This window comes from Odocoileus virginianus, chromosome 13 (genome assembly GCF_023699985.2).
Source record: "Odocoileus virginianus isolate 20LAN1187 ecotype Illinois chromosome 13, Ovbor_1.2, whole genome shotgun sequence".
NCBI classification, from domain to species: domain Eukaryota; kingdom Metazoa; phylum Chordata; class Mammalia; order Artiodactyla; family Cervidae; genus Odocoileus; species Odocoileus virginianus.
In genome coordinates, this window is record NC_069686.1 from 16,381,817 (window position 1) to 16,406,777 (window position 24,961).

At 35.1% G+C, this 24,961-nt stretch overlaps 1 protein-coding gene across 2 annotated transcripts in view; it reads left to right on the top strand.

Moving 5' to 3' along the window:
• OLA1 (Obg like ATPase 1) overlaps positions 1–24,961 on the top strand; it is a 166,029-nt gene that overhangs the window by 130,100 nt on the left and 10,968 nt on the right. The window contains exons 8-11 of one of the 2 annotated variants that reach the window (XM_070476003.1): positions 10,960–11,019; positions 19,179–19,319; positions 20,007–20,103; positions 22,146–22,268. In XM_070476003.1, the coding sequence (XP_070332104.1) occupies positions 10,960–11,019; positions 19,179–19,319; positions 20,007–20,103; positions 22,146–22,268 (421 nt within the window). The remainder of the gene's footprint in view (positions 1–10,959; positions 11,020–19,178; positions 19,320–20,006; positions 20,104–22,145; positions 22,269–24,961) is intronic. The other variant, XM_070476004.1, reaches the window with a different exon arrangement.

Consider the following 24,961-nt stretch of genomic DNA (forward strand, 5'->3'; position numbering starts at 1 on the left):
CTGGCTTTTCAAGTGGTTGAAAGTCATGTTTTATCATTTTTCATGAGGAGAAATAAACTAGCATTGCATAATTTTATAAATATCTAAATGATCACTAAATATTTTATTTTGTACTCCCTCAGTCTGCTCAAAGTATGAAGTTATTTGTGCCTGAAAATCAAGATAGTGAAAGAATTGACTATTTTAACATGCAACAAACTACATAACCAACCCATGAAATGGACAGTTGTGTTTTAAATAGTTAATTTGGTATATGCCAAATAAGAAATTTAAAATTAAGCACCAAATGGCATTAATTCTTTGCCAAAGTTCATAGCTTATCATTTGTGAAGCTTCCCCTGGTTTATTATACTGAACTAGCTGTGTATGGGAGAAGGCGATGGCACCCACTCCAGTGCTCTCGCCTGGAAGATCCCGTGGACGGAGGAGCCTGGTGGGCTGCAGTCCGTGGGGTCACTAAGAGTCGGACGCGACTGAGCGACTTCCCTTTCACTTTTCCCTTTCATGCACTGGAGAAGGAAATGGCAGCCCCCTCCAGTGTTCTTGCCTGGAGAATGCCAGGGACGGGGGAGCCTGGTGGGCTGCCGTCTGCAGGGTCGCACAGAGTCGGGCACGACTGAAGGCGACTCAGCAGCAGCAGCAGCAGCTGTGTATGAATTACAACTGAAGCACATTCTATGGTTTCTAGTACTGTTTGTCCTTTTATGATCATTTTTTAAATTTATTTGTTGTGATGTAGTGGGAAAAGCTTAATTTTATTTTCAGCAATTAAGAAATACCTACCATTATACTTTCCTTGCTATGTTTGCATTTACCAGTATCCTGTAAAATGTATATCGTGTGGAATGTTTCATCCCCATATTAATAAAAAAGAGAAAAAGGCTGTTACTGTATATACCTGATAAGCAGAAATGGCTTTCTGGAACCATTCCTATCTTTCGGGTAATTAGGTAATTATACAGTGTTGTGGTTTTTTTTTTTTTTTTTAATTTGTATTTTGTTCCCAAACCATTTGAACCCATTATATAATTATTCTGTGTGTACTTTATAGTAAAATACCATTGGAGAATTTATCAGGGAAAGTGTTCCATGCATGTGCTCCTCACAATGTATAAATTTCTCCATCCTGGCATGCTTCTGTATCTGTGGAAACCTAAGAACACTTAATTGTCTACTCCTGTTCGCTGCACTGCTTTCTGCCGCCATGGCTGGCTCCTCGGGCCTAAGAAACCCCTTCCTTCCCGGACTGCCTTGTCTAGAAGAATCCCCAGGCTCCCCTGTGTTCACAGCATCGTGTGTATTTGCTTCTGAGCACTTATCACAAGTTATATAATCTCACTTATTTGTCTCTCTTTCTGTCCCATGAGCATCTACATTCCCATGGGAATGAGAATCATGCCTGCTTTGTTTATTTTATATCTCCAGTGCTTGGCACCAGACTTGGTAAATTTTGTTGATTGAATGGCTGGCTTGATGAAATCAACTAACTTTATCCCTTATGTTTCAACTTTGACTTTTAGTCTTCATTAATAGAAATATGTAGATCACTTGAAGTCTGTCTGTTCTGGTTAGATGTATCAAAGGTTTAGAGCACAGGTAGATAGATTTCTATGCCAGGAGGCAGTGGATGATTTCAGAAAGTAAATATTTTCAGCTTTGAGGCCCACACAGCCTCTTTAACAGCTCCTCACCCTTGCAAAGGCAACTATAGACAGTATGTAAAAAAATGGGCATGGCATTGTGCCAATAAAATTTCGTTTATGGACACTTACATTTGAATTTCATATAATCTCACTGCCACAGAATAGTCTTCCTTTGTTGCTGCTGCTGTTGTGTTTTAGAAATAACTTTAAAATGTAAAAACCCCTTTCAGCTTGTGGCCTTACAGAAAGGTACAGTGATTTGCTGATCCCTGTTCTGTGTACTTAGCCAGAGACAGCCTTTCGGTTGTGCACATGATTACATATCCCCACTCATCTACTGAAGTAGTTCCTCCTTTCTTTCCTGCATCATCAGTTTTTCCTTCCCAAGTGGATATTTCCCATCAGCATATAAGCATGCTGTCATTTCTCCAGTCTTTAGAACAAATTATTTTGACCCCACTTGCCTTTCACATTGCAGCCCATTCTCTCCTTGCTCTCAAAAGTTATATAAGTAGTAAATGAACCTAAATATCTAAGATACCTATCATTTTCTCCTTTCAAAAGAAAAAAGTTGTACGGTTGTATTTTTTGTGTTACTTTGCTTGCAGATTGTCTTTATTTAAAAGAAAACTAGATAATAAGGCGCCATTGGGAGGCAGAGTCGGGAAGAAGAGATATATAAAATAACAGATGGGAGGAAGGCGCCATTCTGTGTCCCTTTCTCTTTCTGTCTCTTTCTGAATAAACTGCTTAGAAACTTCATGACGTTCTCTTTCTTGACTTTTGGATGACAAATATATCAGCCTTCCAGTTGTAATCTCTCCTGTTTACTAATTTCCTCTCTGCCTGCCATGGGTCTTCCCTAGCAATTAGTAACTGAGTGATTCTTGTTAAATTTTTTCACTTACCCCCTGCACTCATGCCTTCAACTCTGACCAGTATGCTAGTGGTTCTCAAAGTTTCATGTGCACCAGAATCCTCTGGAGTGTTTATTAAAACAGATTACTGGCTTTACTGCCACAGTTTCTGATTCTTTAGGTTGGGGATGGGGCCTGAGAATTGTTAAGTCCAGCAGATTCCTAGGTTCTCCTGGCACATAGGTGTGTTACTTTGAGATGTACTGCTCTCTGCTAATGATAAATCTATAGCCTTAATTTTCCTCTTAGCCCTTTTCAAGTTTCATTATTCCAGACTGGCAACAGGAAATCTCCATTTGGCTCTTCTGTTAGCATTATGAAGCTTAATCTGTGTAAAACTAAAGTCCTTATTTTTTCCTGTAATACAACCATAGTAGAAACTACTTTCAAGCTTTTTTATCTTTGTTAGTACTACTGACTCTCCTTGAGTCTTTTAAGCTCATTTCTTCAAATCATTTTAATGTGTTCTTCCATACATTTCATTCAGTTAATCACTAAGTTACATCATTTTTCTTCTAAATCTGGCCCTTACTTTTTCTTTCCTCTTCCACTACAGTGCTTATCAATCCAGACCAAAGCCATATCACTTCATTTTGAAGTTGGGTAACAGCCTGCTAGCTTCTCATCCTTAACTTTGTAGGTTGTTTTCCTATAAACATTCTGTTTGCTTTAAACATATTTACTCTGGCATTTCTCAATCGTTGATCCTTCTCTGAAACATAGGAGAGTATCTTCACAATTTTGGATAGGCAAAGATCCATTGAATGAAATACAAAATAAAAAAAAACTAATATAAGAGAAAAAAAATTCATTATAATGAATAACTTCTGTTCACCAAAAAACACTATTAAGAAAATGAATAGATTAGCCACAAACTGAAAAAATATATTCATTATACGTATATCTGACTGAGGACTTACATCCAGAATAGATTTTTAAATTTTTACAAATGAATAGTATAAAGACCAATAACCTAATTTGAAGAATGGGCAAAAGACTTATACATACACTTCACAAAGGAAGATACATGAATAAACATGAAAAGGTACTCAGCATCTCTTAAGTCATCAGGGAAAGACAGTTTAAAGCCACAGTAAGATATGATTTCATAATCACTGAAATGGCTAAAATTAAAATAACTAAGAACACCAAATGTGGACAAGGAAGAGCAGGAATTGTATCACCTTGGAAAATTGGCCATTTATTTTAAGTAGACATCTACCCTCTGACCCAGTAATTCCAACTTTTAGTATTTATCTAAAGTAAATGAAAACATATGTACATATGTTATAAATATTTTTGTTTTCACAGAATAATAACAGCTTTATTCATAATGGCCCCAAACTGGAAGCAACACACATTAGTAGAAAAATGGATAAATAAATTGTGACATATCTATATGATGGAAATCATACACCTCACCAATAAAATATATAGATGAGCATGGAGAGGCAGTGGGGATTGACTGGGAAAGGTCACAAGGGAACTTTCTGGGGACATTGAAAGTGTCCTCTATTTGGGGGTGGTGGTTACATATGTATATAAAACTCTCAAAATTCATTAAATTGAACATTTAAGACCTGTACATTTTATTTTTATTAATCATATTGCAACAAAAATAATTTTTAAAAAATTAAAATATCTACTTGTTCCCCTGTCAAGTATATCCAAATATACATTAAAATACCTAAAAAGATCAACAGGCTGACTTGATAAGTTGTGTGAAAATGATGACAATGTTTGTCTTATTTATCCTACCAACCCAGCACTTTGCTAAATATTCTTTATGCTGTGCATTTCATCCCCATAACTTAATTATGTTCTCACTGGAAGGTTGTCCCTCCTGTCCTTTGACCTGTTTTCCTCAATCTCCAGCGACTCTCCCCTCTAGTAACCCCCAGTTTGTTCTCTGTATCTGCGAGTCTGTTTTCCTTTTGTTTTTTAGATTCCACATATAACTGAGATCATAGGAATTTGTCTTTCTCTGACTTATTTCAGTTAGAATAATATTACCTTCTAGGTCTGTCCATGTTGTCACAAATGGCAAGATTTCATTCTTCTTTATGACTGAGTACCACTTCAGTAGGGAGATGCAGAGGGAGGATGGTCTTTATCCATTCATCTGTCAGTGGACACAGGTTACTTCCATGTCTTGGCTATTGTAAATAATGCTACAGTGAACATAGAGGTGCGTGTATCTTTTCAAATTAGTCCTTTTTTTCTTTGGGTATATACCTAGAAATGGAATTACTGGATCATGTAGTAGTTTTATTTTTAACTTTTTGAGGAACCTTCATACTTTTTCTGTAGTGGCTACACCACTTTGAATTCCCACCAACAGTGCACAAGTGTTCCCTTTTCTCTCCATTCTCACTAACAAATGTTATTTGCTGTCTTTCTAATGATAGCCATTCTGACAGTTCTGAGTTGATACGTCACTGTGGTTTTGATTTGCATTTCCCTGATGATTAGTGATATTGGACATCATTTCAAGTGTCTTTTGACCTTTTGTTTTGTTATTTTTGCAGAAGTGTCTATTCAGGTTATCTGTCCATTTTAAAATCAGATTTTTTTTTTTGATGTTGAGTTGTATGAGTCCTTTATATAATTTGGATATTAACTCTTCAGTTATCCAGATCCCTCACTGCTGTTTTCTGTTGAGGTTATTTGACTTTTTTGTGTGTGAGTAAGGTACAATGAACATCCTTGTAGCCATCCAAGAAAGTACATTTTCCTTAACCCCAGCCAATACTGGATGTTAATCTTGCTTTAGTCATTTCTCATTTAATAGCCCAAAAGTGGTATATCATTTTAATTTTATTTACTTGATTATGATGTAAAGATAGGTTAACTTTAATGACTTTTAGACTAATTATTAGAGAAAAGATGTATCTACACTAGGAACAGAATTAAACATGGGCTTAAGTCAGTTGTATAGAATTTGATATCTCATTTAGAATTATTATTTTGGTGTATTCTAAGAGCAGAGATCTTATTTAAAGTAAGAGAAACTACTTCAGAGTATAGTTTAATATGTCATTAATAAAATTACTTTTAGCAATTTCTTTTCAAGTGAGTTTAGCTAAAACAGTATTTAATATAGCTGGGAATGTGTAAAGGTGATAGAGAGAAACCTTTGAACTGAGAATGCAAACAAAGGAATAAAAGTTTTATTAATTTTGTGTCTCCCAGTATGGCCAGGGAAGAGGAAGTGAGACATTGCTTTTCATACTCAGAGACAAGTAACAAATGGTTCCTAGACTGACTGCTTTGATTAATATTGGTTTAGAAATTATAGCAAAGTCAAATATACTTCTTAGTGGTTCACTTCAAATCTGTTTTTCTTTTCATATATTTGCACCTTAGGTAAATTTTTGCCCTTCGTGGAAACTGCCAGAATATCACTCAGCAGCAGTTTAATGAGTAGCAAAACTTGCCATTTTCCTTTAGCACAGGTGGGACAGTTTAAGGAGAAAATAAGAAAGAAAAGAAATCCCCATAAATAAAGTTTGAAGTGGTTAGTGCTTAGACCTGTCTTCTCAGATAAATTTGATTAATAGCCAGATCACAGATAAACATACAACACACTTCTTTTTAAGAAATTGTGTTCTGAACATTGAGGTGTTCAAAAGAGGCAAAGCCATTCTTTATTAATAGATAACAAATGTTGATCACTTACCTTGTATCAGATACCGTGCCAAGCATCTTACATGCACTTTCTCATTTAATCTTCACAGCAATCCTGTGATGTAGATGCTATCATTATCTCCCATTTATTGATGAGAAAACGGAGACTTTAGAAAGGTCCCATGACATGGCTAGGATAACCTCCTCTGTCTGGCTTCAGTGCTCGGTAACCGTATTCTATACTGCCTCTCTTGGCAAAGGGATTATGTGTGAACATCCTTTAATTATAGGATTCCTTTCATTAAAGTAAATTAACTTTTGTGTCTTATTTACAAAAGCTCATTTTACATACAATGTCTTTTCAATAGAATAATGGACTCCAATGTATTATTACTTGCTAGGACAAACTACAAGCTATGAAACCAATTATAAATTTTGATAGATGTGATTCTACTCCACCATTTCCTAGTTATCCTTTTTCTTGTATAAACATAGTCTACTAAAGCCAGTTGGCACTTTAAGACTGTGCATACCAAATTATGTTGAAATAGATTTTTCTGTAACAGAATTATCTTCTTTCAGAAGCAGCATATCTATCTGTAACTACTGAAGCTTGCATTAAGAACCTATGTCTTTTTAAGTGCTTCTTGCTTCTCTACTGTCCCCAAATCACTGTTCTCCAAAAATACACAAACAGTGACCTTTCTCTTTTTTACGGTGACTATTTACCTTGGGTGTGTATCCTTCTGTGTCGGCTCCTTTATGCAGTCCATGTGTATCCCACATGGTAAATAGACTGAGGATTTGGATCATGAGGGAATGGACTCCTTTGTTAGAATATGGAAGCCTCCTCCAGAGGATGAATTGAGAACAACTTCAGCAAGAAGTATCCATATGGGAAAGGAGGTCTGTGCAGATTGATTCTGATGTACATACCGATATTGATCTTTCCCTTGGGGGTTTCTTTCTTTCTTACTTACTTTCTTACTGTCATGAACAAAAACCCCGTTCCTTTTCTGCTTTTCCTGTTTTTATTTTTTAAGTTACATAATTGAAAAGACCATTAAATGTATTGGTTTCTTTTCCTAAAATTCTCTATTTTAATGAGGCCAAAATCTTCCTTTACCAAGATTGTTTATCTTCTCCTCTTAATCATGCCTGTGGTACATGACTTCTCCCATCACAATGCTCATCATTGTCTTTTTAAATTATGCATTTATCTGTTTTTCCTTCCCCATCCCTTATACCCCCCTTTTCCAAAGTTGATTGTTCAAGGTTTAACATAATGCTTATCAGTGCACTTAGTTACTTAATGTATATGTTTACAATCGCTGTGCTTGCATTCTTTCCAGTTACTTTCTATCTATAAAAAGTTGGTTAGGCAAGACTTCTTCCCAGAAATACAGACCCAGTTTTTTAAAGAGCCATCATTCTTTACTTCCAGGCTATCTAGCATTTTTTTAAATTCTGTATTAAACCCACGCACTGATAGGAGACAGCTAAGATTGGGGACTAACCTTTGAAGGCCTCTTGTGTTCCAAGCACTTTAATACATCAGCCTGTGAGAATATATTATTTGTGTTGTTGGTGATTATACTGAGGTTCAGGAAGCTTAAATAGCTTTCCCAGAATCTTATAGCTAGTATGTGATTAAACTAGCATTTGAATTGGTATTTACTCCAAAATCTCTGCTTTTTCTATTGATCCCTTCTATTTCTGCAGGAAGGTTAGATATTATAGGATCAAAATGTGCAAAGTATTAGCATTTTTGTCTTTTATTTTTAAATTCTCAGCTTAGCTTTGTTTTTTTTTTTTTTTCAGATAATTAATATGCACAAAATTTTCCTTTTTAAGGTGGGTTTTAGTATGTCCACAATTTGCCACCATCAAAACATTTTTATCACCCCAGAAAGAAGCTCCTTGCCCATTAATAGTCACTCCCCATTGCCTCCTCTACCTAGGCCCAGGCAACCACTAATCTACTTTCTGTGTCTTTGAATTTGTCCATTGAGGATATTTCATATAAATTGAATCATACAATATGTAACCTTTTGTCTGTGGCTTCTTTTATTTAGTATAATGTTTTTTAAGGTTCATCCATGTTGTAGCATGAATCAGTACTTCATTTCTTTTTATGACTGAATTACTTTCCGCTGTGTTGATATACCACTTATTTTCCATCTTTTTATTTTTTAACCATCCTAGTGGGTATAGAGGACTTCCCTAGTGGCTCAGACGGTAAAGCTTCTGCCTGCAATGCTGGAGACCCGGGTTCGATCCCTGGGTTGGGAAGATCCCCTGGAGAAGGAAATGGCAACCCACTCCAGTACTCTTGCTTGGAAAATCCCATGGATGGAGGAGCCTCGTAGGCTACAGGCAAAGAGTTGGACACGACTGAGCGACTTCACTTCACTTCAGTGGGTATAGAATGATATATCTCATTTTGGTTTTGATTTGCACATTTCTCTGATGATTAGTGATACTGAACATCTTTTCATATACATGTTGGCCATTTGTATATCTTCTTGGGAGAAATGTCTGTTCAAATCCTTTGCCCATTTAAAATTGAGTTTCTGTCTTTTTAATACTGAGTGGTAAGTTTTCATTATTATTTAGTGGCACTTTTTTTATTGAAATATATAGTTGATATATAATATTGGTTTCAGGTATACGGCAAAGTAATTCAGTTATATATTTTTTCAGATTATTTTCCATTGTAGTTTATTATTAAGATATTGAATATAGTTCCTTGTGTAAATATTTATTGCACATCTGTAATTGAATCTTTTTAGCATAGTTTCTTTACTCAGCCCTTATCAGAAACATACCTTTCCAAACATTTTTTTCCCATTCTATGTATTGTCACTTCACTGTCTTGATAGTGTCTTTTGGTGCACAAAATTTTAAATTTTGATAAATTCTAATTTTTTTTTTCCTTTGGTTGTTTGTGTTTTAAGTATCCTATCTAAGAAACTATTATTGCCTAATCCAAAAATGTAAAGATTTCCCCCTGCTTTCTTTGAAGAGGTTTATAGTTTTAACTCTTACATTTAGATCTTTGGTCCATTTTAACTTTTGTTTGTGGATATTCACTTGTCTAAGCCCCATTTGTTAACTGTTATTTCCCTATTGAATTGTGATAGTACCCTTTCAAATATCGAATGATCGTATCATAATCTCAATAACAACAACAAAAAAATCCCAATTAACCCAGTTTTTAAATGGGCAATAAACATTTATCCTAAGAAATGTCCATCATTGAATGAAAGGATAAACAAAATGTGGTATATACATACAAAGGAATATTATTCAGTCTTTAAAAAAAGGAAATCATATCATCTGCTATAACATGGATGAACCTTGAGGACATTGTGAAGTAAAATAAGCCAATCACAAAAAAAGACAAAAACCACATGATTCTACTTGTAAGAGGTATCTAAATTAATCACACTCATAAAAACAGTTTACAGGGGCTGGGGGTGAGGTAGGGTGGGGTGTAGTAGTTCAAGCCACAGATTTACCTTGGGAATGACAATCCACTATATTGTGATTTTTTTTTTTTCTATCATAAGTGGTGCTTTTAATATTTCAGTGAACAAAATATTTTTAAAAATTCCTTTCCCTAATAAACAGTGGTTGACTTTATTTTTCTGGGCTCCAAAATCACTGCAGATGGTGATTGCAGCCATGAAATTAAAAGACGCTTACTCCTTGGAAGGAAAGTTATGACCAACCTAGACAGCATATTGAAAAGCAGAGACATTACTTTGTCAACCAAGGTCCGTCTAGTTAAGACTATCATTTTTCCAGTGGTCATGTATGGATGTGAGAGTTGGACTATAAAGAAAGCTGAGCGCCAAAGAATTGATGCTTTTGAACTGTGGTGTTGGCGAAGACTCTTGAGAGTCCCTTGGACTGCAAGAAGATCCAACCAGTCCATCCTAAAGGAGATCAGTCCTGGGTGTTCATTGGAAGGACTGATTTTGAAGCTGCAACTCCAATACTTTGGCCACCTGATGCGAAGAGCTGACTCATTTGAAAAGACTCTGATGCTAGGAAAGATTGAGGGCAGGAGGAGAAGGGGATGACAGAGGATGAGATCATTGGATGGACATGGGTTTGGGTGGACTCCGGGAGTTGGTGATGGACAGGGAGGCCTGGCGTGCTGCAGTTCATGGGTTCACAAAGAGTCGGACACAACTGAGCGACTGAACTGAACTGAATAACTGAGTAAGTGGGTTTACCAGTGAGGCTTCCCAGGTGGCACTGGTGGTAAAGAATCCACCTGCCAATGCAGGAGACGAAAGAGACACAGTTTCAATCCCTGGGTCAGGAAGATCACCTGGAGTAGGGAATGAAATAATGAGTGGAAGACAATAAACACTAAGAACATAATATAATAAATGCTATGAAGAAAAATAAGGTAAGGGAATAGAGTGACAGAAAATGGAAAAGGAGAGCTTTTTTTTTTTTAAGATGGCTTTTCTACCAAAAATAACATTTAAGCAAAAAATTGAAGTGCTTTAAGATTTCAGCACTTGTATTCACTTTCTTGCATATGGCATAAAATGATAGAATTTGCGATCTTAAAAGGATCACTTAATCATTGAACTTTAGAGTTGTTGAAAACAGCAGAACTCTTTCTTCTGATGAACTCTGATGCAAAAATCCAACATGGCAGAATGATGCAGCTCTGGTTGAAACGCAAAAGTGGAGAGTTTCAAACCTCCCTCTTGTTCCTCTTTTTCTCTTTCCGCGGTTTCTCCTCCTAGCACCTTGAGAGTTCCTGTAGGGAACCCAGAACTGTTTGAGAACTACTCAGCATTTTGCAGGTGGGTAAACTAAAGCTCAGAGAACTTAAATACTACCCATCGTCCCTCAACTAATTATTATCAAAACATTTTCCACTTTGTTATCCATTCAGAAAATGTTTGAACATTCACTATTTGCCAGTGCTGTGCTGGTAGAGTTCTGTAGATATATCAGGGAACAAAGACAAGTGCCTGACCTCACAAAGTTTTTGTTATACTGGGAAGAGATAAACCCCCCAGATAAGCAATTTATAATATAGGATGGAGTGTGGTAATAACATCTATCTATATAGACACTCAGGGAAAGCTCTATAGTAGCTGCTATTCTAAAAAATAAATTAGAGTTAGACCATTTAAGAGGAGCTGCATTCGTATATTCAAATGAAGAGAACCCTAAAATGTGGTCATAGTCAGTATCAGGATGCTACAAATAATGAAGACAATCCCAACATGTAATAGTTAAACCCAGGGTAGTTTGTCTCCAGGTTTGGTTAATTCAGTGTTCCTGTGATAGTTTTAAGAAAAGGGTTTTTCTCATCTTTCCTTACATCCATTCTTTTGGTCAAAGTATAGCTGTTAGAACTCTAGAGGTAAAATCTAGACATAGTGTCCAGCAGAGACACTCTTCTTTACCCTTTTTAAGAGCTAAAGGAGCCTTTCAGAATCTTCTTGAAGCCTGTAGCAAGCTTCCTCTCATGCCCTATTGACCAGAACTGGTTCACATGGCAACTCTCAGTCAAGTTGCCAGCTGGAGAATGGGATTACTATGATTTACTCAAAGTAATTAGGATTCATCCTGTTTTCTCCTGTTTATTCATTGAAACATTTGTATGTGTGTGTGTGTACACAAATGTGTATATGTACAAATGTCACTTTTAATACAGTGACTGCAAAAATGATCAGGGTTTTCCAGACAGTGGTTCTGTGAGGTCCTCATAGGGAACAATTTATGGTAATATCCCTTTTACTTGATATGAATTCAGATTTCACAGAGTCCTCTCTGCTGGGCTCATTTCTTGTAATTTGAATCTAGATTCCAAAGCTAACTTACAGATGTTTTTCCAGGTATTGAGGCTTACTAGAATAAGAGAGACCTATTTATGTCTTATAAAGAAACTGTTGACCATAGTAATTCTGTCTAAACTAATTATTTTTACCCTGAATCTAAAACTTCTTTGATACTGCAGGGGTGTCAGAGCAAACATTTTCCTTATACTTCCTGAAATTCTGGTAACTTTTTTCTCTTTTGGTTTTGAGCCTGGGAGATGTAAGCAGGAATTTTTCTATTATTCTCACTCCTCTCATGTCAATGGGATAAGTAGTCAACATCTGCTTAGTTATTAGCTGGTCTGCAGAGTTCTTGCAGACATTTTCATGTTTTCACTTAGAGTGCTTTTATTTTCAAAGTCCTTTAATTCAGTGCTTCTGAAACTTTAGTGTGCATGTGAAATACCTGAGGATCTTATTAAAATGCAGATTCTGAGATTCTTCATTTCTAAAAAGCACCCAGGTGATGCGACCACACTTTGGAGCAGAATTTAATTGTTGTCCTGCACAGTTCCATCAAGTCAGACAAAAACATTGAAACCTGAAGTCAGTTACATAAATCACAGATGGGGATCTCTTTTAGAAGAGGGATTAGATTTTCAGAGACTAATAATTAGATTTGAAGTTTTTGGTATTTCTTCTTTCTACCTCTATTTTTTCCCATTGACTTCCTTAATAACCTCACTCTAGTAACTTTATTCAAACAGAATTTTGAAGGGTTGGGAACTTTGAATGTTCTAGAGCTAATTATTTGGTCTTGAACAAATATTGTTTATGGGGTATATGTTTGCTTCTTTTAGGGTGCTGCAAATGAGCATTAATTTGCAGTGAACATGTTTGGAAAATGGAAAAGGAAAATGTGATTTTCTTAAAGTCATTATTTGGGACTTTGAGCAGTTTTAATAAAAATGAGAGGAAACCTACAAGGAAGAAGACTAGATGTAAGCTCAGTGTTTATCAGTGCCCCCTGGATTTATGATATATCTATACTTTGGAAAATTCTTCAAGAGACGGGAATACCAAACCACCTGACCTGCCTCCTGAGAAACCTGTATGCAGGTCAAGAAGCAACAGTTAGAACTGGACATGGAACAACAGACTGGTTCCAAATCGGGAAAGGAGTACGTCAAGGCTGTATATTGTCACCCTGCTTATTTAAATTATATGCAGAGTACATCAGTAAGAAATGCTGGGCTGGATGAAGAACAAGCTGGAATCAAGATTGCTGGGAGAAATATCAATAACCTCAGATAGGCAGATGACACCACCCTTATGACAGAAAGCAAAGAACTAAAGAGCCTCTTGATGAAAGTGAAAGAGGAGAGTAGAAAATTTGGCTTAAAACTCAGCATTCAGAAAACTAAGATCATGGCATCTGGTCCCATCAGTTCATGGTGAATAGATGGGGACACAGTGGAAACAGTGACAGACTTTATTTTTCTGGGCTCCAAAATCACCACAGATGGTGACTGCAGCCATGAAATTAAAAGATACTTGCTCCTTGGAAGAAAAGCTGTGACCAACCTAGACAGCTTATTAAAAAGCAGAGACATTACTTTGCCATCAAAGGTCCATCTAGTCAAAGCTATGGTTTTTCCAGTGGTCATGTATGGATATGAGAGTTGGACTATAAAGAAAGCTGAGCACCAACAAATTGATGCTTTTGAACTGTGGTGTTGGAGAAGACTCTAGAGAGTCCCTTGGACTGCAAGGAGATCCAACCAGTCCATCCTAAAGGAAATCAGTCCTAAATATTCATTGGAAGGACTGATGCTAAAGCTGAAACTCCAATACTTTGGCCACCTGATGTGAAGAACTGACTCATTTGAAAAGACCCTGATGCTGGGAAAGATTGAAGGCAGAAGAAGAGGATGATAGAGGATGAGACGGTTGGATGGTCTCACCGGCTCAATGGTCATGAGTTTGAGTAAACTCTGGGAGTTGGTGATGGACAGGGAGGCCTGGGGTGCTGCAGTCCATGGGGTCGGAAAGAGTCGGACACAACTGAGTGACTGAACTGATACTTTGAACAACATGAGGGGAACTAACTTAGTCAAGGCCACATACTTAACACGGACCGAGTCTTGTTAAGCCACACATCCTCTGATGTATAAGTTGCATCACTTTCTGAATACTGGCAAGGGCTCTTGTCAGCAGTTAATAGTAAATCAGAAGCAGGATACCAGTGCTATTTTTTTTTTTTAAGTTAAGACCCAGATTCACATAGAAAACCATGTAAGATATGTATAAGGACCTAACATTTTCACAAGTAACAATTTTAAAAAGTTTAATTTACTTTGACACTGGAAAGTAGAATAAGCAGGTTTGAGAGAGTTCTAATGTTCAACCAAGATATCATAAATGGTATTGTAACTTGGCTTTAGTGCTAAATTGTGCCATCTTTAAAGGATTTTTAGAAAATCAGAATTTGAGTAGCTGGGGATAGTTGAATGGCTGGATGGACATGAAGTGTAGAAAAGAATAAATTAAAATTCATATTAAAGTATATTAGAGAAAAGTATTTCAGGAGTTTAAGTTGCAAAAATTTAGTTTTATGCAGAATATCAAATTGAGATTTCTCTTTTCCATTGTAAAGGTAAGTACCATTTTGTGAAATCAGTCTCAGTTTGGATATGTATATGAAAATAATGTGTGTGTGCACCATATGTTTGAATCAAGTATAAAATCTATTTCTTCTTATGGGTGATGGTAAAAAATGTATGAAAGCTATTTTATTAGGACACAATAAAATGAAGAGTTTAACTTTAGTATGGAAAACTTCCAGTTAAGAGGGTGGACTCAGCCAATACAGGAAGCTCCCTTCTTGTTTCTCGTATTAGAAACATCAGAGGAAATAACCAGGAGAGATAGTATTTTTGATGATGTGATATTCTTAGAACATGGCAAGACTTGAAAGCAAGAAAAGGGATTCTCTAGGTGTCAGAAACAAAGAGGAAAGTCTGATAGTAGAAAGTGAACTCAACAGTGTATGGCCCTCAGGGAAAATATCTCATATGGCTTAGGGGCCTTAGTGTCCATATAGGAATAAGACTCAAGGCACAGGCTACAGGTGCCAGAACCACACACTCATAAAACCTAGAAAGAGCTGTCCTTTCCATGTCAGACACTAGAAAAATGCACCCCAGCTCCCACCCCTTCTATAAAATGGAAGAAACTGTTATTCTCAGGAGACCAGAGACTGGGTCTACTGTCTGCATTACCAATAACCTAGTGCAGAAACTCTAAGCCTCAAAATGATCCAGAGCCCAAAATCCTCCATAGGTCTTTACCTAGAAGGAAGAAACCCCACAAAACTATGTCACAGATATAGCTCAGCAACCCAGGGGTTTGATCACAGATTCTCTTGGAACAAAACAGCTCCTGCTAAATGATCACACATCTAAGAATAACAGCACATACACAGGAGCCACCTATTTTGAGAGATTAGAAGATGGCATATGATCAGCAGTGTTATACACAAGAAACTAGAAGCAATTAGAGCAGTCTGAAGGAAACCTTCAATTAATCTTTTAAAAATATTGTAGGGAGTGAGAATTCATTAAACAAGCATAAAATGTTACCAAAAAAGAACAGGTAAATTTCAGAGACAGACAAATATAATTTTTAGAAATAATATTTGTATCTGGGAAGAGAAATACAAACCATGTAAATTAACTCAAGGAAAATCAAACTATGAAATCTGAAATTTCATGACTGGATAGGAAGGTCAGATTATAAAACCAAAGATAAATTTGAGACATAATCTTTTAGAAATCTAAAGCTAGCTTAATACTAAAGATCTCATTTTGCCAAAGACTCTAACATATCAAACCCTGCCAGTGAATTTCAAAGCATAACCCTTTAGCCTTAAAATTGATTGTCCCTGCTTAGTCCACTTGCTGTGGAATCATTAGTAGGAAGAAAAGTACAACTAACGGCAGTTCTTTCCATCTGTCACTCGTAAAACTTTGGGGAAATCAGTGTGGCTCTTATTATCAGTAATCTCCAGCTTTGTGCAATAATTATTTATATAAATTTATAAAATGAGTGTTGTGAAAGTCTTTACAGTTTAACTCCTTGGGAATATACTGTCTTTACTGTTTCTTCTCCCTTCCTGTAATTTGTTATTCTATGACAATATCATTATTATTTTGGTTACTATTCGATAGTTTTCTTTAGACACTTGCCAACATTTGTGTATGGAGATTACTCTTCAGTCGCTTTGACAGAATGTATAGTACTTGAAATTGTTTTTCTTGTAGTGGTCCTGAGTGCAACTTTGATTTTCCATATCCCTCATGTGCCATAGCTCACATTTTTGACATGAGTTTGGGGTACGGTTTGTAGTAATAGAATAGATAGCTTTCTGCAAAAGGTAACTGGTCCCAATGGGGTTCAAACTTGTGATCTTAGCCTCATTATCACACTTTTGTAACCATCAGACCTAATAGATATATTATATGTATTTTAGTCTGTAGTCTTGAAATCAAGCCATATTTTTAATTACTCAAGGTTTATTTCAAATATGTAATTAAAAATCACTTTGGGGCATTTCTCACTTTTGTTTGATAGTAAAAGTAACAAAAGTAAAGCAGACAGCCAAAGAACCTAACTCACTTTTCATCTTCCCTGTGTTTTCTATGACAGGGAAAGTCACAAAAGTGAAGCTTGCAGGCAAAGACCTAACTCACTTTACGGAGAGTGTCACGGTACCTTTTTCTTTTAGTGAGGCTATAGCAGGTCTGATGTCAGTCACTTTAGAGACCTTTAGACCTCAGTGCTCATTTATTGCTAAAATGTACCATCTCTGCTTCTGCATTATGAAGATCATCTGTCAACACTTTGAGATATTCTCCTTTGTTATTAAGCTTGTGATGCTCTACACTGTCAGGTTTTTTGCCAATTATAGTTAAGGTACAATAGTGTATTCACCAGATCAAAGTCTCACATTGGCGGTGGAGGAATGATTTGTAAGTCTTTATTCATCTGAATTGTACAATAGAACACCTGAGGAATGCAAATAATCCCTCTGAGGAATCTGCAGGAAAGGCTGTTAAAATGACAGGGTAAAACTATTGTTATTCTGAATTGATATTTTAGCCAAAGTCATTATTTCTTATCTTGTTGTCTCATAACTGTTCTAGTTTTATTAGCTATGTTGACCATATTTTTGAAACAAAATGTGTATGATATTTTTGTTTTCTTTTGCATGGGCTTGTTTCATTTTACTTTCATTGAATCTATATTTAGTACGTTATTTTTCCTTTTTTTTAAATTACATTTCTGATTTCTGATTCTGGCTTGCATAATGTATATTACTAAACCATCAATGATAAATTTTAAAATAAAAGTCTATAAAATAAGTTAGACTCTCATAATGTTCTTTCCTTCATAATTTTGGATAAGAAAACAACTGGTTTGGATTTCCTCTTTTAAAGGACATATATTTGATTCCAAAATACATCTTAGGGATTGGTCCATTATTTCTAGGATATGACCAAAAGGAAAAAAAAATATTACAAAGATTAAAAATCACTGATAATTTTTTTTTTTTGGCCACACCATGCAGCATGTGGGATCTTAGTTCCCCAATCAGGGATTGAACTTATGCCCCCTGCAATGAAAGGATGGAATCTTAACCACTGGGCCACCAGGGAGTTCCCCATTGATAAATATTAAATAAATTACAGGTTAGCCTTATATAGCAAAATGTATGAACTGTTGTGTGAGTTTTTCACTCCTTTATCCCATTCTACTCAGTAGTCCATGTTCTTAATTCTCTGATAACTCTGATCACTGCCATTTTCTTTGATGGTCAGTATTAGAGTTTAGTTCTTGTGTTTCTTGTCCACTGTAGTGACATTTACATTGTTTTTTAAAGGATTTCTGCCTCAATTTTCTACCAGGATAGTTATTAAAGCCTTGGTCTAAATATGGGAGCTAAGTATAAGACTGATATACATCGAACTGTGAAATCTATACCCATTTCCATACTAAGTTCTATCCCAGAATCATAGGCATGTCTGCTGTGATTATCTGAGAGTAAAAAATATTAATAGTAATTGCTGTTAATATTTGTTTATGATAATGCCAAACTTTACTTTTCTAGGTTCTTTACCTACAATGTAATATGTACTCTTACTATTTCCATGAATAAGGAAACTGAAGTTTAGAAAGGTTTAGAAACCTGCCCACGAGTAAAAAGCTAGCATAGTGGTAGGATCAGAATCTAGTTAATATACTCACTACACCTATATCATTTATGCTCTAACTGCCACTTTGCTAAATTACTCCATGCTTACAAAATTCTGTAAAGCAATTATCCTTCAATAAAAAAAAAAGAAAAAAAATTACATGCTTGGGAAGAAATCACTCAATAATGATTTTGAATTTGAAATGATTCTAAAAAGAATCAATAATGTCTTTTCAGGTAATACTTGATATCAATTTCCTAACTGATTTGGCTTTCCAAACCCTTTTCTATTAAAGGAATTTATTTCCTCTGTAGTTCTGTTATTCATGATCCTACAAAAGTGAGATTCATAAGAACAATGTATACACGATCAACTAGGTTTGTAAACCTGTATTTTTGGACTTTTGGGGGGATTAGCAAGAATCTCAAAACCAGTGACAACTGTAAGTTCTTATTAGTCCAAGAAGGAATTGAACCAGGCATATAGATATCTGGAGGGAACAAATTATTTGTTTGTCAGAGCTCCTCAAAATTAGCTGATACTTTTAGGTGTGATTCCTATACATCCAGAACTTTGTGTTTTTTGCTTTTAAAAATTTACTTTGTAAAGGAAGATAATAAATCATAACATTGAGATTCTCAAGGTCACAGGTATTAATACTGAATGAATTTAGTGTAACTGCAAAAAGTTTTAAATATTTGTATCATAGTTCCTATAGATAATATGTTAAGGTAAAACTAGATTACAGTAAAATATTATGGCGTATACCTGAAGCAGTTGCTGCCTGTTAATGCCTTGACCTTGGAAAGCTATACACAAAAAGATGGCATCATAAAACCGTGCAATTCTTATGAATATGTATGTGCTACTTGATAATAATGAATGTGGTACAGTCATGCATGCACTACAAGATAATGTTGTGCCCTTTTTTGTCTACAGGTTGATAAAAATTAAAGAGTGGGTGGACAAGTATGACCCAGGTGCCTTGGTCATTCCTTTTAGTGGGGCCTTGGAACTCAGGTTGCAAGAATTGAGTGCTGAGGAGAGACAGAAGTATCTGGAAGCGAACATGACACAAAGGTTAATTAGCATTCATTTTCCCTACACTTTATTATCAACTATTTCCTTGCAGTAATTTAATTGCTTGCGCTGATAGAATAATAAATGACAGAGTAATTACCATTATAAAGAGGGAATCTTCTCCTTTCTTTACCATGAGACAGAGTGAAAAGATTTATTTTAAATTAAGTTTTTAACTGTCATCTGTCATCTCCGTACAGTGTTTTAATTATAACATAGGTATTAGTTATGTATATTTTTGAGAAGGAATGATCGCCAAAACTCTTTCGTCATGTTCAGTGGGGGCGGGGAAAGAGTGAATCAGTTGCCTTAATTTTTTCTGAGTAACAGTAATATATTGTTTAAACATTGGATTTCAATCAAATAATTTTGCTTTCATGACCCACGTCTGGGAAATAATTGATACTGGAGGAAAATAACCATAGAATGGGTAGATCAAATTTTTCTTTTTCTATAGTAAACAATTCAAAATGATATATTCAGACTAATATAATTAAAACTAATTTTTGAAGAGATTTTTTAGGAATAGTTACATGCTTTCTGACCTCTTCAAGTGTATTATAAAAGAAAAATGGTCATTTACTAATCTCTCTAACATTTTCTGCTTGAAATGAATATTTTAGGTTCATACTGATCTCTGGCACAATCTACTTATATGTTGAGTGAATTTGTTTCATTTTATTTCAGCGCTTTGCCAAAGATCATTAAGGCTGGGTTTGCAGCACTCCAACTAGAATACTTTTTCACTGCAGGCCCAGATGAAGTGCGTGCATGGACCATCAGGGTAAGATTCATACTTATTCATCAGCTATATCCAGTTCCACACTATTGAATTCAGATTGATATCACTGACTTTGAAGTTTGTCATGGTGGCGGTTAGCTAGTCATTACAGATGAGGTTTTTGTCCAGGATAACTTTAATTATTTGTGAGCTGCTGAACAGTGAAAGTGGAGCGGCATTGATTGAGGCAGGTAACAATTGATTCTGCCTATTACATAGTCTGAATTTCTTCATCCTGTAGAATCTGTCTACCCTCCTCCTGTGGTCAGAGATAAGACGCACCAGTATTGTGCTTGCTTAATCTGTGTGACTGGGTTTGTCTGCAGTGAAATTGATGTTGCTTTTCATTTTGTATTCGCTAAGTTTGTTTGGGTTGCGGGTGGTTCTTTCCTCCTTTGCTTTGCTCGGATTACATTTTCAGCAATAAAAGCAATATGACATCATTATGCTCTTCATAGATACACAGTTGGGCTCAAAGAGCTAAACTCAATGTGTAATAATTCATGCCTTTTAAAATTTGAATTTATAGAAATAGTGTTTATTTTTACAGTGATTTATATTCAGTCTTCTTTAATAATGTGATGTGTATTTTTAAAATATTGATATATAACTGATTGCCACCAGAAAGAATGACTAATTTATTCCCAAAGGACAATAGAAACAGAACTGTAATGGCTGGCTTTTAAATGAAAATACATTGTAATACGGTAGTTACTGTTGAAAAATATTTTGAAACATATGTAATCCGAAATCATGTTACAGAGTCTAAAAATAACATCCGAACTTTCAGAAATATTCAGTGTCTTACTCATTCTTTTATTATGCTTTCTTAGTGTATGGTACATCCTAATTTTAGGGCTGCTTTCATTCCTGTTTTCATGGACTACATTAATTTATTATTACATTTATTTTGATTTAAGATGGATAGGAACATGAAGTCAGTTCAACATAATATTAAAGGCGTTGTGTGAATGTGAGATTCACTTTTCTTTGATCTCTTCTTTTCTTTGTTAAAAAAAATGCTTGATTGACTTATAACTAAGGTCCTTTTATATCGACATACAAATTATGTCAAAGCAATTTGGGTTGGTAAACAAATTGCCAGGGTTTATTTTTACTATATATTTTAAAGCCTTAAAACTTCCAAACTTAAGTATGTGCAGAAGGAAAGATAACATGTTCTGGGCTTGAAAATGTGAAAGCTGGTTTATCTTAAGACTGATTGTAAGTACCCATGATTTAATGTGCTAGGATATGTAGTCAGGTAAGCATCAGTGAGTAGCCATATTAACCCAATACATCTTTCATTGTAAAAACTGTGCTTTGTGGTGTCAGACTCCTTATCACTTTAACATGCTTTATTAAGCAGCCTTTAGGTCACCATTATTTCTCAAATTTCTTTCCATGCTTGTGTGTGTCTGGAATGTATGTCCTTGTAGTTTAACATATGGGGTAATTACAAGACATTTCTCTTCCTATATCAACTTGAATTTTCTCTCATGGTGGTTAGAGGCAGGGTTTACTATGTAAAGTGTTCAAAATTTTATGAGGATTTTAAAATTATTTGCTGAACATAGATTGTATGATTTGTTGGAAATGTCTTAAAAATGTCCCTTTATATATTGATTTTTATATGTTCTTTAGATGAGCTGAAATTTTCAAGGCTTTTTATCTTTTTAAAACCTTTGATAATTCAGCTTGAAAGCTACTTTTAAAATCCTTATTTTTTTTTTCCACTGTGAAGAATAGAAAATCAAAATGAAACCTACACCAAACCAGGCCACTGCATCTAAATCGATAAATCTGTGGATGACTGTTAGGAAAAACAAAGCTACGCTTCTTTAACATCTACTGATTTGTCTGTGCTAAATCTGCTGCACAGATAGTGCCCTATATTGAAAATGTTCTAATTGTATATCAGACATCTTAACTGTTATTAAACTAAGTTTAAGTTGAACCCAACTGCAGATAAAAGAAAAGAAACTCTACGCTTTCCATCAGTCATCTTAAATGCAATTATTTTCCCCTGGTCTTCCTTTTCAAAGAAAGGGACGAAGGCTCCTCAAGCTGCAGGAAAGATTCACACAGATTTTGAAAAAGGATTCATTATGGCTGAAGTAATGAAATACGAAGATTTTAAAGAGGAAGGTTCTGAAAATGCAGTCAAGGTAAGGAATTATTTTCTAGTTTAATACTTAATAATTTTTGCTAATATGAAGATACTCATGCTTAAAATGAATGATAACGATCTTTTAAATTGTCTCAGCATTAGTGTTAACTATCAACTGTATGTACTAACAACTGAGCCATAGATATTTACATACTTTTAGGCATTTTTTTAATGTATAAATTGTTAGTAATTTTGTGGTGTTTTTCTAAAACTGAAAAAGAAATTTTAAAGCTGGCTTTAAGTAGTTATCAATAATTTCAAAGAATTTGTTCACTGATGACCAGTGAAAACTTGCACTTATTATACTTGAATATCATAAATAAAAGTAGTATGTATGCATATGGATTAATTCAAGGAAAACAATGTAAATTTAGTCAAGTGAAACCTGTTTTTGCTGAACTTCACGGTTGTACTTTTTTTAAAGAAAAAGATCTCTGAGAGCTTAATTTGCTTTCTCAACACTAGAGGGCAGGTCCAAAATTGTGCTTTATTTTAGCTAATAAGTATAATTTAGTTTGCATCCACTAATAGTGAAGCTATGTTATACAGACGTAATGAATGATTTCTTTTAATTTAAACTCTGTTACAGACTTGATTTTGTTTGACTTTATTAGGTTTACTTAGCAAAATCCAGTAGGTGTGTCAACTCTAATCCCCAGACAGGTAGGGAGGTAAACTGACCTTATAAGCAGGGTTCATTACCTGTAGTTTGTTATTTGAGGACTGGTATAGAAGATGTTTTTAAAAATCTTTTAAAGAAGTCTTGTTTATTTCCTAATTTTAAAGAAATGCAAAAAAGTTTATTCTTATTGGTATCATTGGAGAGATCATATGGAATAGCAGGAGTATAATAGAATTGTTGAAACCCTAGAAAGAGAAGGGGGAAATCTTGGTGTAGTTGGTTCAATGTTGAATGAGAGCCATTTTGTTTTTTTAAAAGGAGTGAAAGAAGTTACAGTTTATAACTAAACAAAGTCATTGACTTCTCAGTGTTGTCATCTGTGTCGATAGATAGATATGCTAGTTCAGTGTATTAAGATTGAACTTTGTCAAGAATACTAATTAGACTTGAAAAATCTCAGATTATTTTTCAGCATGTTATGTCATGCTGGCATATATATTTTTCATAGACTAAAGGTTAAAATAAGGATATTTTTCTGTTACTAGAATTCAGAAATCAGATGCTTCTTTTTTATGTTCTCATGGGATAAGCCTGTTTTACCAACCCTTAATGGATGTCTAAGTTGTAATAAACTTGAAAGTTACATAAATTGTGAATACTTCCTTTAACAATACAGAAATTTTATAATATACAGTAAAAAAAAAAATTTGCCTGCTTGTAGAAATGCTTAACACACACACACACAAAATGCTTAACACTAACTAGGAGGTTTTATGCAATAAACTGGAAAAGGTTGACCTCTGGCTTTTCAGTATTTTATGCTTTTTTGTTTCTTTTTTTTTTTTTTTTTTAATTTCTAAAACTAACATTTCAAAATTTGAACTCCAAATTAAATAAAGCATTTATGAATTTCTTTTATTCAGCAAATACTTGCATATTGTCACATAAGTTTTAGGTTTGAGAGCAAGATTGTGTATATGTGTATGTATGTATATGTATTTCAAACATCAGCGCAGCATAACTAATTTAATGCCAGTGCTGTGAACTATATACTGAATAGCTCTGTGGGCTTTGTAGTCTACAGGGATATCACATTATTAGCAATCATATCTGCTTAGGCAAAGCTGGCTTCTACAGATGGCTGCTTTCAAGTGCAAATGAACTGGTTAGACGTGTCTTGTTTAATACATACTCAAGATTCACAAATGGGTATTGATTTTTTTTTCCAACCAGTGTTTCTGATAGCAGTGGAAATGGATTAAATGGTCTCTAGAGAATTTAAAGGAACACTGTCACCTTTAATTAGTAGTAAACTTGAGTCATAACAAAGTATATAAACTTAAATTTAATATGTCATGTCAATTATGTATTTGATTTAAATTGTCTATATAGTTTTAGAACATTGGACTTTAGATTCTCAAAACAAGTAGCACACAGCCTTCCATACATCACAACTTTGGAAAAATCATACAAGGGTATTGTGTGTGTGTGTGTGTGTGTGTGTGTATGCCTTTTAAAATGTTAGAGTATTACTGACTTTTTAAAAATTAGCTTCATTTTAAAAATGAAGTGCTTTTAAAAAGCACTTTTTAGGTGATTTTTACATGTGGTCTAGATAATTGTAATATGCTTACTAGGGCTCTGTGACCTGGTTTGTTGATTTTAACCTCAGATGTGTGATCTTTCTTAGTCTTGTTTCTGATTAGTATAATTGCACTTGACTTTGAACATTCTTATCAATATCTTCAAAGGGAAGTACTAATCTTGTTGGTCAAAGGCTTCATGTTCTCAGTAAATTCCAGCAGAAGGAAAATACTTTTGAGAATTTTTTGTTTCTCTACAAGATCCTCAGGTCGTCCGTGTTGAGTGGTTGATGTCAGGTGGTGGGACGGGTTGGTGGTGAGCAGTGTTTGGTGTAGATGCGTGGATGCTGAAGAGCCTGTGGTGCTGAGGGTGAAGTGTGTGTGCTGTGCCCTGCGGCGAACCTGAGTCTGCGCAACTGCTGCTTATTTGTATAAGAATCACCAGAAGATTGCTCATCTTGATCTGCGTGCCAGCAGGTGGAATCA